Source organism: Scyliorhinus torazame, chromosome 5 (assembly GCF_047496885.1).
Source record: "Scyliorhinus torazame isolate Kashiwa2021f chromosome 5, sScyTor2.1, whole genome shotgun sequence".
Taxonomy (NCBI): domain Eukaryota; kingdom Metazoa; phylum Chordata; class Chondrichthyes; order Carcharhiniformes; family Scyliorhinidae; genus Scyliorhinus; species Scyliorhinus torazame.
The window spans coordinates 87,327,629-87,340,758 of NC_092711.1; the positions used below are offsets into that span (position 1 = coordinate 87,327,629).

The 13,130-nt window shown below is 46.1% G+C and overlaps 1 gene segment (V, D, J or C); it reads right to left on the reverse strand.

The window, feature by feature from the left end:
* Positions 1-8,935: 8,935 nt before the first annotated feature.
* Positions 8,936-12,824, reverse strand: LOC140418805 (Ig heavy chain C region-like). The segment is given in 4 exon segments: positions 8,936-9,385; positions 10,859-11,167; positions 11,992-12,303; positions 12,503-12,824. Coding segments are annotated over 4 exon segments (1,332 nt in total).
* Positions 12,825-13,130: the final 306 nt, after the last annotated feature.

Below are 13,130 nucleotides of genomic sequence, written 5' to 3' on the forward strand. Positions count from 1 at the left end.
TGAGCATCTCAACAGATCATTAAGTACATGAAAAGAAATGGGAATAAAAGAAAATACATAATAGGGCAACACAAGGTACACAATGTAACTATGTAAGCACCGGCATCGGATGAAGCATACAGAGGTGTAGTGTCAATTAGGTCAGTCCATAAGATGGTTGTTTAGGAGTCTGGTAACAGCGGGAAGAAGAGGACTTCTGGTGGTGGCTATGAAGGAGTAAGTCACACATTTGCTGGCTCCCACTCGAGTCAGCATTTTGGGCCTTTTCCCCCAATTTTCTACCGGACTCGAATTGTAAAACTGATGACAGAGGCAATTGTGTACTGAATTCCCACATTGGTGCATGGAGAGAAGGACTAGACGTGCTCATCAAGGCAGAAACAGAAAGTCAGAGAACGCTTGGGCTGAAGCTGCAGCAGGAGACAGCATAGCGGATGACCGGACCTCTGGTTTGTCGACCCAGCAGTCTCTGGAGCAGCTGATGCAAGTTATTCAGGAAGGCTTTGCTAAGCAGAAACTGGACAGCTTGGACCCGATAAAAGAGTCAATTGAGCGGCTGGAGCTTAGATTGGACGCCCAAGATTGGGCGATCCAGAAGGTAGAGAAGGCACTGGCTGAGCAGGAGGAACATCAAACTGCGGTGGAGTTGGAGGTGGGGATGCTGAGAGACCAGCAGAAGAAGTCCCTGGAGAAGGTGGAGGACCAAGAGAATAGGTCTTGCCGGCAGAAATTGAGAATTGTTGGGCTCCCGGAGGGGTCTGAAGGAGCGGACGCTGGGGCATACATCACGGACATGTTTGAGAAGCTGCTGGGGGATGGGGCATTCCCCCGACCCTTGGAGGTGGACAGGGCTCACAGAGCGCTCGCGAAGAAGCCGTGAATGGGAAACCCCCTGAGGGCAATGGTCGTGAGATTCCACAGGTACTTGGATAAGGAGCGCATTCTACAATGGGCCAAGCAGACGCGGAGCTGTAAGTGGGATAACAGTATCCTGCGGATCTATCAGGACCTGAGTGTGGAGGTGGCCAGGAGAAGAGCAGGCTTCAACCAGATCAGGTCAATCCTTTTTAAGAAAAAGGTGAAGTTCAAACTGTTGTCTCCGGTCCATCTTTGGGTCATGCGTGAGGAGCAGCACTTTTATTTTGAATCACCTGAGGACGTGCTGGACTTCGCGAAAAGGAAAGGACTGGTGGTGGACCGAGAACTTTTGAACTTTGCTGCAATGTTCATGTTTTTTTTTGGTGTTTCTGTTCTTTTTTTAAAAAAAGTTTCTTATTTCTCGTTTTCTGGAAGCTCTTTGTAATGCATTTTGCATTGATTTGGGACCAGCGGTAGAGCTGAGTGAGTTAAGGTTTTCATTTGCACTGTTGGGGGATGGAGATTTTGGTGTTTTCTATTGGGCAATTGTGTGGGGATTGTATGATGTTGGAGTTTATTTGTATGAGTGAGGGGAGGGTGGTGAGGGAACAATAGGTGGGAGACAATCCAGCGCCAGGGATGGGGGCCACCAAGCGAGCTGGGCGGGCTTGCTCACGGAAGCGCAATGGGGGGGGGGGTGCATATGTTCGGTTTATTAAAGGGTTTGGGTTACAGAGTGTTGTTACTAGGGGGAGGGAGGGGGTGAATGTTCTGCTGACGAAGGAGGGATTTGGGCTAAGGGACAGAGAGGAGGTTGGGGGCGGAGGCTGTCGTGGAGCATGGGCTGCAGGTGGGCCCATAAAAGGGGATGGCTGATCGTTGAAAGGGTGGGTGGGGCAATGAGTCCTCCCACGAGACTGATCACCTGGAATGTTTGAGGGTTAAATGGGCCGGTCAAGAGGGCACATGTGTTCGCGCATCTTAGGGGACTGAAGGCAGACGTGGTAATGTTGCAGGAGATGCACCTTAGAGTAACTGATCAGATTAGATGGAGGAAAGGCTGGGTCAGTCTGGTCTTTCAATCGGGTCTAGACACAGAGACTGGAGGGGGTCGCGATCCTGATCAATAAACGGGTGGTGTTTGAGGCGGGTAGAATAATTTCAGATGTGGGAGATCGGTACATTATGGTCCGTGGGAAACTGGAGGGGATGCAGGTGGTATTAGTATATGTGTACGTGCCAAATTGGGATGATGTGAAGTTTATAAAGAGGATGCTGGGGAAGATACCGGACCTGGACTCACACATTTTGGTCATAGGAGGGGACTTCAACATAGTTATTGGCCCTGGCTTGGACCGGTCAAGCTCGAAAACGGGCAGGGTGCCAGCGATGGCAAAGGAACTAAAAGGGTTCATGGAGCAGACGGCGGCAATATGGCCTCCCCTCTGGTCGGACAATCTACATACTGTGTTAGAAAAGCTTCCTAGACACACTGCACAAACACCACTCCATCCAAACTATTTGATCTAAAGAGTTTCCACTCAATGTTTGGGAAGTTGAAGTCACCCATGCCTACTACCCTGTGACTTCTGCACCTTTCCAAAATTTGTTTCCCAATCTGTTCCTCCACATCTCTGCTACTATTGGGGGGCCTATAGAAAACTCCCAACAAGGTGACTGCTCCTTTCCTATTTCTGACTTCAACCCATACTACCTCAGTAGGTAGATACTCCTCGAACTGCCTTTCTGCAGCTGTTATACTATCTCTAATTAACAATGCCCCCCCCCCCCCCCACCTCTTTTACCACCCTCCCGAATCTTATTGAAACATCTATAACCAGGGACCTCCAACAACCATTTCTATCCAAGTTTCCGTGATGGCCACCACATCGTAGTCCCAAGTACCGATCCATGCCTGGCGTTCACCCACCTTATTCCTGATGCTTCTTGCGTTTACGTATATACACTTCAACCCATTTCCGTGCCTGCAAGTACTCTCCTTTGTCAGTGTTCCCTTCCCCACTGCCTCACTACACGTTTTCCCGTCCTGAATATCGTCTAACTTAGTTGCTGGACTACAAATCCGGTTCCCATTCCCCTGCCAAATTAGTTTAAACCCTCCCGAAGTGTACTAGAAAACCTCCCTCCCAGGATATTGGTGCCCCTCTGGTTCAGATGCAACCCGTCCTGCTTGTACAGGTCCCACCTTCCCCAGAATGCACTCCAATTATCCAAATACCTGAAGCCCTCCCTCAAACACCATTCCTGCAGCCATGTGTTCAACTGCACTCCCTCCCTATTCCTAGCCTCGCTATCACGTGGCACCGGCATCAAACCAGAGATGACAACTCTGTCTGTCCTGGCTTTTAACTTCCAGCCTAACTCCCTAAACTTGTTTATTACCTCCACACCCCTTTTCCCACCTACGTCGTTGGTACCAATGTGCACCATGACTTCTAGCTGCTCCCCCTCCCTCTTAAGGATCCTGAAGACACGATCCGAGACATCCCTGGCCCTGGCAACCAGGAGGCAACATACCTTCCGGGAGTCTCGCTCGCGACCACAGAATCTTCTATCTATTCCCCTAATCATTGAATCTCCTATTACTATTGCTTTTCCATTCTCCCCCTTCCCTTCTGAGCCCCAGAGTCAGACTCAGTGCCAGAGACCTGGCCGCTGGGGCTTTCCCCCGGTAGGTCATCCCCCCCCAACAGCATCCAAAACGGTATACTTGTTTTGAAGGGGAAGGGCCACGAGGGATCTCTGCACTGTCTGCCTGTTTGTTTCCTTTCCCCTGACTGTAACCCAGCTACTCTTGTCCTGTACCTTGGGTGTGGTTACCTCCCTGTAACTCTTCTCTATAACCCCCTCTGCCTCCCGGATGATCCGAAGTTCATCCAGCTCCAGCTCCAGTTCCCTAACACGGTCTCCAAGGAGCTGGAGTTGGGTGCACTTCCCGCAGGTATAGTCAGCGGGGACACTGGTGGTATCCCTCACCACCCACATCCTACAGGAGGAGCATGCAACTGGCCTAGCCTCCATCCCCTCTTACCTTACAGAATATAGCTGCCCTCTGGACCAACTGGACCTCCGCCCTCCGACTCTGCTCCCAGTCAGTTGCACTCTCTGTAAACTCCTGGCTCCCTTCTCACTCTTTGAGGAAATGTAGGAAACAAAATGAAAGGAACACCTTACTCCCTCCTCACCCAACTCCCTCAGTCACCAAACTCTCACTATAGCACTCAAATGCACCAAATTCAGCACTCAGTGCAAACAAAGTCTGCACTGTCGGTGGATCACTTTTATACTGTGAATCTAGCCTCTGAAAACTGGCCTAATCCAATGAACTAAAGGTTAGTCCATGATATGGAGAGATTTTCTGATTAGAAGAGGTTGAGTTGTTTGGGCCTGTACTCATTGGAGTTGAGACGAATGAGAGGTGACCTTTTTGAGACATAAGCATTCTCAGGGGGGTTGACAGGGTAGATGCTGAGAGGATGTTTCCTCTTGTGGGAGAGTCCAGGACCAGAGGGCATAATCTCAAAGTAAGGGGTCTCAAATTTAAGACAGACATGAGGCGACATTTCTTCTCTCAGAGCGCAGTGAATCTGTGGAATTCTTTAGCTGTGCAATCATTCTGTCTCTGGAGTTTAACCATAAAAAGGCAAAGGTGAAGGTGTGTTTACCCGGAGGGGCCGCTTGGTGGCGCAGTGGCTCTTTCACTGAGGGGCCTTGAGTTCAGACACATCCCAGACAGGACTGGTGAGAAATATCTGTCTGGGAAAGGGGAGAAAACTGTGTAATCGGGGAAATGGAGCGGTGCCGATGGGCCTGAGAGAAAGGAGTTCAGACAAGTCTTATTTTCTTCATTTTTCATTCAATATTTATTAAAATTTCAGAGAAAATATTACACAAAAGTTTATTTTGAAGTTGACGAAAGGAAACATAACGATTGAGGGTCACAGTGAGAACAGAACACATACCGTCTGAGCTGCCAAATGTATGTACAACTGTAACAGACACCAGAAAGAGAGAACAGGAGCTCAATGTAAAGGGAAGGCCAAAGTTATGAGTAAGGAACGAGATAAGTTACTTTATTTAGACATGATATTGAGGGAAATTATTAGCTACAATTACATTACAGCCAAAATTATCTCGTACATTTCAAACTGGGAAACAGAAATACTGTCCAAGATTGTCTCAGTTACAGATGCAGAATAATAAACTGAGAGAATTTTACTGTGAGAGGCACCAAGAGGAAATATTGTATTTGTGTCACACACAGATCATAATAAACAGCTGAGGAAAATCTACAGCGTCCAAAAGTCAACCGATCACTTGATCTGTAAAAGAGAGAGAAAATGATGAAGCAGATGTTTATAATCTGGGACATTGATGTTAGAGTTTTTAATCAATCAAACATTTAGCGATTTTTGAAACGGCTTCTGTCAGTTTGAAGTGTGAGTGGATTGAATCTTCTCACCTTCACCAGAGTGACTGCAGCGCTGTAGGAAATGCGCAGGAAGAACAGGGTGATGAATGTGGAAGCGGTTGTCCAGATGTTGCCGTTATCATCCTCATCGTCTTCAGTCCAGGTGTGTTCTGTGGTATCTACGAAGATAGAGCCGAATAAGTATAATCAGATTGTTCATTAATCCACGATTTATTTTTAATATTCTCGTTTCATTTTCTCCAGCTGCTAATTCATTCTTTAATATATTTGTCATTGCATATCTACTGTTGCGTTCATGACACTCAGAAATTGATGTCTTTAACTTTTTTTTTCTAATTAAGGGGCAATTTAGCATGGCCAATCCACCTACCCTGCACATCTTTGGGTTGTCGGGGTGAGACCCACGGGTCATGGGGAGAATGTGAAAACTCCACTGGGACAGGGACCCAGGAGCGGGATCAACCCCAGGTCCATGGTGGCGTGAGGCAGCAGCGCTAACCACTATGCCACCGTGCCGCCATTGCCTGCCGTTTCTGTTTGTTCCTTAGCTTTTGTGTCTGTGTCGATGCGAAATTCCGTGTTTTGATTTACTCCCCTGTTGTGTGTCCAGATGTCTGTGTAGGTTCACTGTGTGTTCATCGTGTCAATGAGTATTGGTCTGTGTATTTGTGTGTCAGCGCCTGTGTGTGAACTTTGTTTGTCTTCTGTCAATGTGTATATATGAGTGATATATTGTATGTGTATGTGTTGAAATCTATGTTTATATATTATTGCCTGTGTTAATATGTGTTTATACTTTCCTGTCTAGTAATATATGTGTTAATGTGTCTTTTTGCGTTCAACATGCATGCCAGTGTCTTAATGTTTGTGTCTGGATAAATGCGTTTGTGTGTGTGTGTGTCAATGCGCGTATTTCATCACAGAATCATCATCATATAATCCCTACAGTGGAGAACGAGGCCATTCGGCCTATTGAGTCTGCACCGACCCTCCGAAAGAACACCCTCCCGAGGTGCACGGTGCACGCCCTGCCTATCCCCAGAACCTCGTAACACCACCTAACGTTTTGGGCGCGAAGGGGTGATATAGCATGGCTAATCCACCTAACCTGCACATCTTTGGACTGTGGGAGGAAACTGGAGCACGCGGAGGAAACACGGACACGGGAGAATGTGGAAACTCAACACGGACAATCACCCGAGGCTGGAATTGAACCCGGGTTTCTGGCGCTGTGAGGCAGCAGTGCTATTTGTGCGTTGATGTTTGTTTATATCTATTGCTGTGTATTGACGCCTCCATGTGTATTCATGTGTGTTTGTATGAGCGTGTGTACGAATCTGTTAATATGTAACTACATGTGCCCATTAGTGTGTTAATGTGGATTATTGTCTCTGTTTTAATGGAAATATTTCTGTCATTGTGAAATTGTGCGATTACGGGCGGCGCGGTAGCACAGTGGTTAGCACTGTTGCTTCACAGCGCCAGAGTCCCAGGTTCGATTCCTGGCTTGGGTTACTGTCTGTGCGGAGTCTGCACGTTCTCCCTGTGTCCGTGTGGGTTTCGTCCGGTGCTCCGGTTTCTTCCCACAAGTCCCGAAAGATGTGCTTGTGAGGTAATTTGGACATTCAAAATTTTCCCTCTGTGTACCCGAACAGGCGCCAAGAGTGTGGCGACTAGGGTTTTTTCACAGTAACCTCTTGCAGTGTTAATGTAAGCCTTCTTGTGACAATAAACTTTATTTTTACTATTATGTATATGTTATTGCTTACAGTTGTGTTTCATATTCTTGGGTCAGTCTGCATGTATGGTTTTATATGTTTGTGTTTGCATATTTGTGTGTCTGTGTGGACATGTGGATGTTTGTGCATGCCGGCTTGTGTGTGTGGATTTGTGTGTGTGTGTACACGAGTGTCTTTGTGTACATAAACGTGTGCTTGTTTGTGTTTATGTGCATGTTTGTAAATTTTTGTTTGTTTGTGTGTATATGTATGCATGTGTTTCTATGTGTACATCTATGTGTGTGTTTGTGTCTATGTGTGCTCATGTATATGGTTGTGGGTGTGTGTACGTGTGCATGTATGTTTAGTGTTTGTGTCTTTATCTGTCTGTGTATTTGTATCAGCTGCCTGTAGCTTTGCCAGTTGTGGGTATTATTGGTACCGATGTGGAATATGTTGAACTTTCTGCTTATAAATGTGTTTTCTGTGAGGTGCAAGCTGACATCATTGACAGAATGCAAAAATACAAGGAAGTGCCTCAGGAGAGAACAGTGAAAACCCAGGGAGAATTCAATCACCATCTGGATTTGGATTTTGGGAAATCAGTTGTCGCATATGGATAAGAGGAACAAGGGTGCTAAAGAAAAATATGTTGCGTGAATAGATAGTTTAAGAACATATTTAGCATGATGGGCTTTTAAAATCTTCAGCCAGTAAGCTACAAGCCATCTTGTAATGTCAGTAACTGAATCCTTAGTGTAGAGACACATCCACTCCCAAATTCCCTGCTTGGGGAGTAGGTGGATAGTGATTTAATAGTCTCTCCCTCTCTGGCCAGCTGAACAAATTCTCTTTGGGTTCCCCCTGCTGAGGAGGTGGAGATACAGAGAGTTCACTCATCACATTCCTTCTCTTTTGGTCGGGAAAGTGGAGGTAAAATGGGTTTATAATGCCCATCCCCCTCTCTCTGTTGGGGAAGTGGGCGGACAGTGCATTTATTTAGGCCCTCCCACTCTCTTTGTTGGAAGCGGCTGTACAGTGAATTAACTAATGTCCCAGCTCTTTGGTGGGAAAGTGGGGGTACAGGGTTAATTAATGCTCCTCCCCCACTATTTGTTGGGGCGTGGTGATACACTGGATTAACTACTGCCCCCATGCTTTGGTGTGGAAGTGAGGGGTATAGTGGGTTCACTAAGTCCCTTCCTCTTTGTTAGGGAGTTGGGGTGCAGGGCATTAGCGAACGTCCATTCCCCACTCTCTGTTGGAGAAGTGGGGGTGCAGTCGATTAACTATAACCCCTCCCCCTCTCTGTTTGGGAAGTGTGGTTGCAGTGGATTAATTTATGCCCCTTCCTCTCTCTTTTGAGGAAGTGGCAGTTGAGTGCATTAACTAATGCCCCTCCTCCTGTCTCTGTTGGGGAGGTGGGGGGGACAGTGGATTAACTAACGCCCCTCCTCCTGATTTTGTAGGAGAGGTGGAGATATAATGGATTAACAATTTCTCTTTTCCCTCTCCGTGATGGGCGATTGTTGGTCCTTGTTTCTGTTTGATTCTCAATTCAGTTCCCAGTGGGTGTGATGCAGCAATTTTAAGCTGACATCAATTTTAAAGGGATGGGCAATGGGAGAAGCAGGAACACCGAGATCTAAATGTGATGTGTTTGTCTGTCTGAAATGGGAAATTGTCCGATTTCTCCTCAGCGAGAAGAAAGTCAATGAATATATTTTGTGAATACTGCAATGAATGAATTTTACTCTGTCTCTGACCCAGGGTGTATCTGAGCTCGGAGCTCTGGTTGTATCAGGCTTGGGGCTGAGACCTGTAGAAATCTTGGTCTCCTTGAACAGATCTAATATCAGCAAAGTCGAAGCTCCATTAATTAAGCGGCTGTGCATTTAAATCACAATTAGAGGAAAAAAAACTTTATTATTTTTAATTTAGTTCGAAATGCAATTGATAGATTCTCATTGACATGAATTAACGGTGTCCATCAGAGCGAGGGAAATGTTCACAAAACTCGGTTTACCGCTGGATTTATCAACCGTTCTGTTGATGATCTTCAAGGGGATGGCTTCATGTCCCACCACACAGGAGTAAGAAGCGCCGCTGGCCCACTCCTCCGCTGCAATGGATAACAGGCTGTACATGAAGAAGGAGCTATTGCCGTTCTCCGCCATCACCTCGGTGTTCTTGTAGTTCCCGGGATTCACCGGCTTGTCATTGACGGTCCACTTGACGAAGATCTCTCTGGGGGAGAAACCTCTCACTAAGCAGCTGAGGGAGACGAATCTCTGAGCGGAGACGTCTTCAGCCGAGGGCAGGAGGACAGAGACGGACGGTTCCCGCGGATTGGGATCTGCAGAAGATGTACAATAGATGTCAGTAAAATGGGGAATTCGGGAGACATTGGAACCGCGGGTTAGATGTGAGAGAAATGTGTTTTGTGTTGGATTTTAAAGGTTTCCATTTTCCACTTTGGGATCTGTCCGGTTTCCCAGCTCGGAGCTGAGGCGGACACAAGCCTTTTCCCTGAGAATTTACGGATATTGGATTTGAAAGTTTCAGAAAGTGTACAGCAGGGAAACAGGCCATTCGGCCCGCCTGTTCTGTGCTGATGTATAAGCTCCACACCAAGCCCCTCCCACCTTACTCCCAAAGGATTGGGAAACTGCCAATGTAACACCCTTATTCAAAAGGGAGGGAGACAAAAACAGGTAACTATCGGCCAGTGACCTTAACATCTGTCAGTGGGAAACGGTTAGAGTCCATTATAACGGATCCAATCGCTGAGCATTTAGAAATACTCAATATAATCAACAGAGTCAGCGCGGCCTCGTGAAGGCGAAATCAGTGCCGAACAAATTTAGATGGAGAAATACTGGATAAAGCTGAAGTAACGGGGGAATTGGGGGCCCCGTGCAGAAACCACACAAAGCAGGTTCTGCAGGTAATATGGAGACAAATTGAATGTTGACATTTATTTCAAAGGAAATAGAATATAAACATGGGGAAGTCTGGCTAAAACTATACAAGGCACTAGTTAGTCGACACCTGGTATACTTTGAATAGTCTCGGTGCCCTTATCTACGGAAGACAGATTGGTTTTGAAGGCAGTCCAGAGAAGGATCACGAGGTTGATCGCGAGTATGGAGGGATTTTCTTATGGGGAGAGGGTAAGTAGGCTGGGCTGTACTGATTGGAGTTTAGAAGAATGAAGGCGACCTAATCGAGACATGAAAGATTTTCAGGGAGCTTCTTAGGATAGACGCTGGGAGGTTGTTTTCCCCTGTGGGAGCGTCTAGGACCAGAGCGCAGGATCACAAAGTGAGGGTTCTCCCATTTAACAAAGAGATGAGGTGGACTTCCTCTCTCAGAGAGTAGTGAAGCTGTGGAATTATTTAACCCGGGGGCAGTAGATTCTGGGTTGTTCAATATGTTCAAGGTTGAGAGAGAAATATTTTAAATCAGTAAAGGCGTCAAGAGATATGGGGATAAGTCGGGAAAGAGGAGTTGAAGATTATCACATCAGATCAGTCATGACCTCACTGCCGGCTGGACCGGTGTTGATGGGCCCAATGGCCTATGTCTGTTCCTAAGTCTTGTGGTCTATGGTCTCGCTCCATCTAAACCCAATATCACTGCTTTCAATTCATTGTTCGATCATCTGCATATCAATTTCCCCCTTAAACTCTAAACGCCCAGAGTATTTAGTTAGTGGAATTCCCAATCAGAATGGACCATAAATACCCTGAATGCTAAATACTGACCGCTGCACTGACACTAGAAATAGACACAATGACTCACTTATTGCTTCAATCTCTCTACCCACCTATTTTTTTGTGGATTGAAATTCTTAAAGGAGTTGGCAGGTCCTGATGGCTCGCCACACAGTCAAACACAGCACCACTCAGCCAGGCTTGTGTCGAGATGTTTAATTTGCTGACCACGCTTTCAGTATCTGCCCCAGGCTGGTCGGCAATCTCTGATTTCAGCGGCTTCTTCGCTTCACTCCAGGACACGTTGACTCCATAAGGAGCCTTCGAAATGACGCAGGTTAAGGTTACAGTCGCCTCCAATAAGACCTGTTCTATTGGTGGTGGCAGTATTGTTACTGAGGCATCAGTGCAACCGGAAGGATCTGCGAATGAAAAAAGTGGAAATTAACCCAAGTTTGATCTTCAGAATCAGGGCAGCAGGATTCAGCCTGAACTCTACATGGGAATAAATCAACTTAGAAACATCAACCTCTAAAGATCGCCTTTAATCTTCTGTAAGCAATGGAAAACCAGTTTGGTTTGTGAAAACTATTCTCATTGTGAAATACAGTCAGCCCCGATATCATTCTAACGAATCAGTATTTCAGCATTCCCAATACAAATATTCCATTCCTTATCTCAGGAACGAAGTACTGGCGGCTGATCCATAAATAGGTTGGATGAACTTTCCAACACTTTCCCCCGGAGCTGTTATCAGTTAAGTGTTTGAGACACCCACTGACTCAAATATAATCAGCTGTCTCAGGATAAAGCTGGCATCAAGTACCCCAGGGGCTGGTTTAGCACAGGGCAAAATAGCTGGCTTTTAAAGCAGACCAAGGCAGGCCACCAGCGCGGATCCAATTCCCATACCAGCCTCCCCGAACAGGCGCCGGAATGTGGCGACTCGGGGCTTTTCACAGTAACTTCATTTGAAGCCTACTTGTGACAAGAAGCGATTTTCATTTCATTCATTCACCTCACTCACTAAATGACTTCAAATTATACGGATACATTTATTTCTATATTCATAAAATCGTGAATGATTAGCAACCCTCATGCAGCTCTTACATCAGAATGAAACACAAACGACATGGCAGTAAATTAGAAGTTATTCTGTGCTTTGCACTAACTTCAGTAAATTCCTGATTTGGATTAACATCAGAGTGCAGGATGATTTATTGTTTCCTCTGTTTGAGTCTCTTACCAGACGCGGTGATGTTGCGACTTTGGGTGACCTCTTGATGAGTGACCAGGCAGGTATAGACGGCTTTGCTGAACCATTCCCGAGCGGAGACTGTCAGCCGACTGCTCGCCGAGAAGTTCCCGTTCACTTCACAGGGGGGCGAGGTGACAAATCCTGAACCCATGGGTTGTCCATTCTTCAGCCACTTTACCGTCATTGACTTTGGCTGGAAATCGTTGATTGAACAGACCATGGTTGCAAATTTCTGTCTTGAGATTTCTTCATTGGAACTCACGGTGAGGAGAACATTTGGAGTGTTGACAGGTGGAGGGCCTTCAAGAAACACAAATTAGACATTTCTTGAAGAAGATGTTGTAACGAATAAAATGACGAATTATATTTTAACAGTTTCTCTGTGGTCACTATTTCGCGCAGGAATCAGAACTATGCAGAGAACCATAAATGTGTAATCACCAAAGATGTAAATAAAGTAATCAAAGCATCTGTTTCTCACAGATTCCACAAAACTTACATGGAATTCCAATGCTCTTGTCTGAGCCGCTGTGTCGAACCTCACAGCTGATTTTGCTGCATCCCCCCTCTGACTCGGTGATGGTTAACTGGCTGCTCAGGGTGTAGGTTCCCTTCTTGTTTCTCACTGACGGGTATTTCTTAACTCCAGTGGTGATCAGCTGCCCATCTTTCTTCCAGGTAAGGCTGGTGATTTCTGGGGAGTAGTCCATCGCCAAACAGCCGTAGGTCACGGAGCCGTCATTGTTGTGTTGCTGACAGGAGGAGACCAGGCTGTAGAGAGTGGGTGGAGACGGTGTTGCTGGGAAAGAATGGCCCATTCAACAAGTTAGACTCTGTTATTTGTGATCTATAAGTTACCAAGCACATCAAAATGTGACGATGCATTTAACCTAACATGTTTTCATTAACTGTTACATCCATATTTCAGCGTCTATTAGTTCTATGATTTGAGAATCACCATCTCTTTGCCGCCTCATTAGAAACTCGCATCCCTTTCTCCGTTTCTAACACATACAAAAAAATAACATTTGATGCCGCCTGAATGATGTAACTGTCATTGGATTGAAGGAGAGGAGCAGAGAGTTTCCCCCATTATTTCAGCCACCATGTAAAATAAAATAGAAATG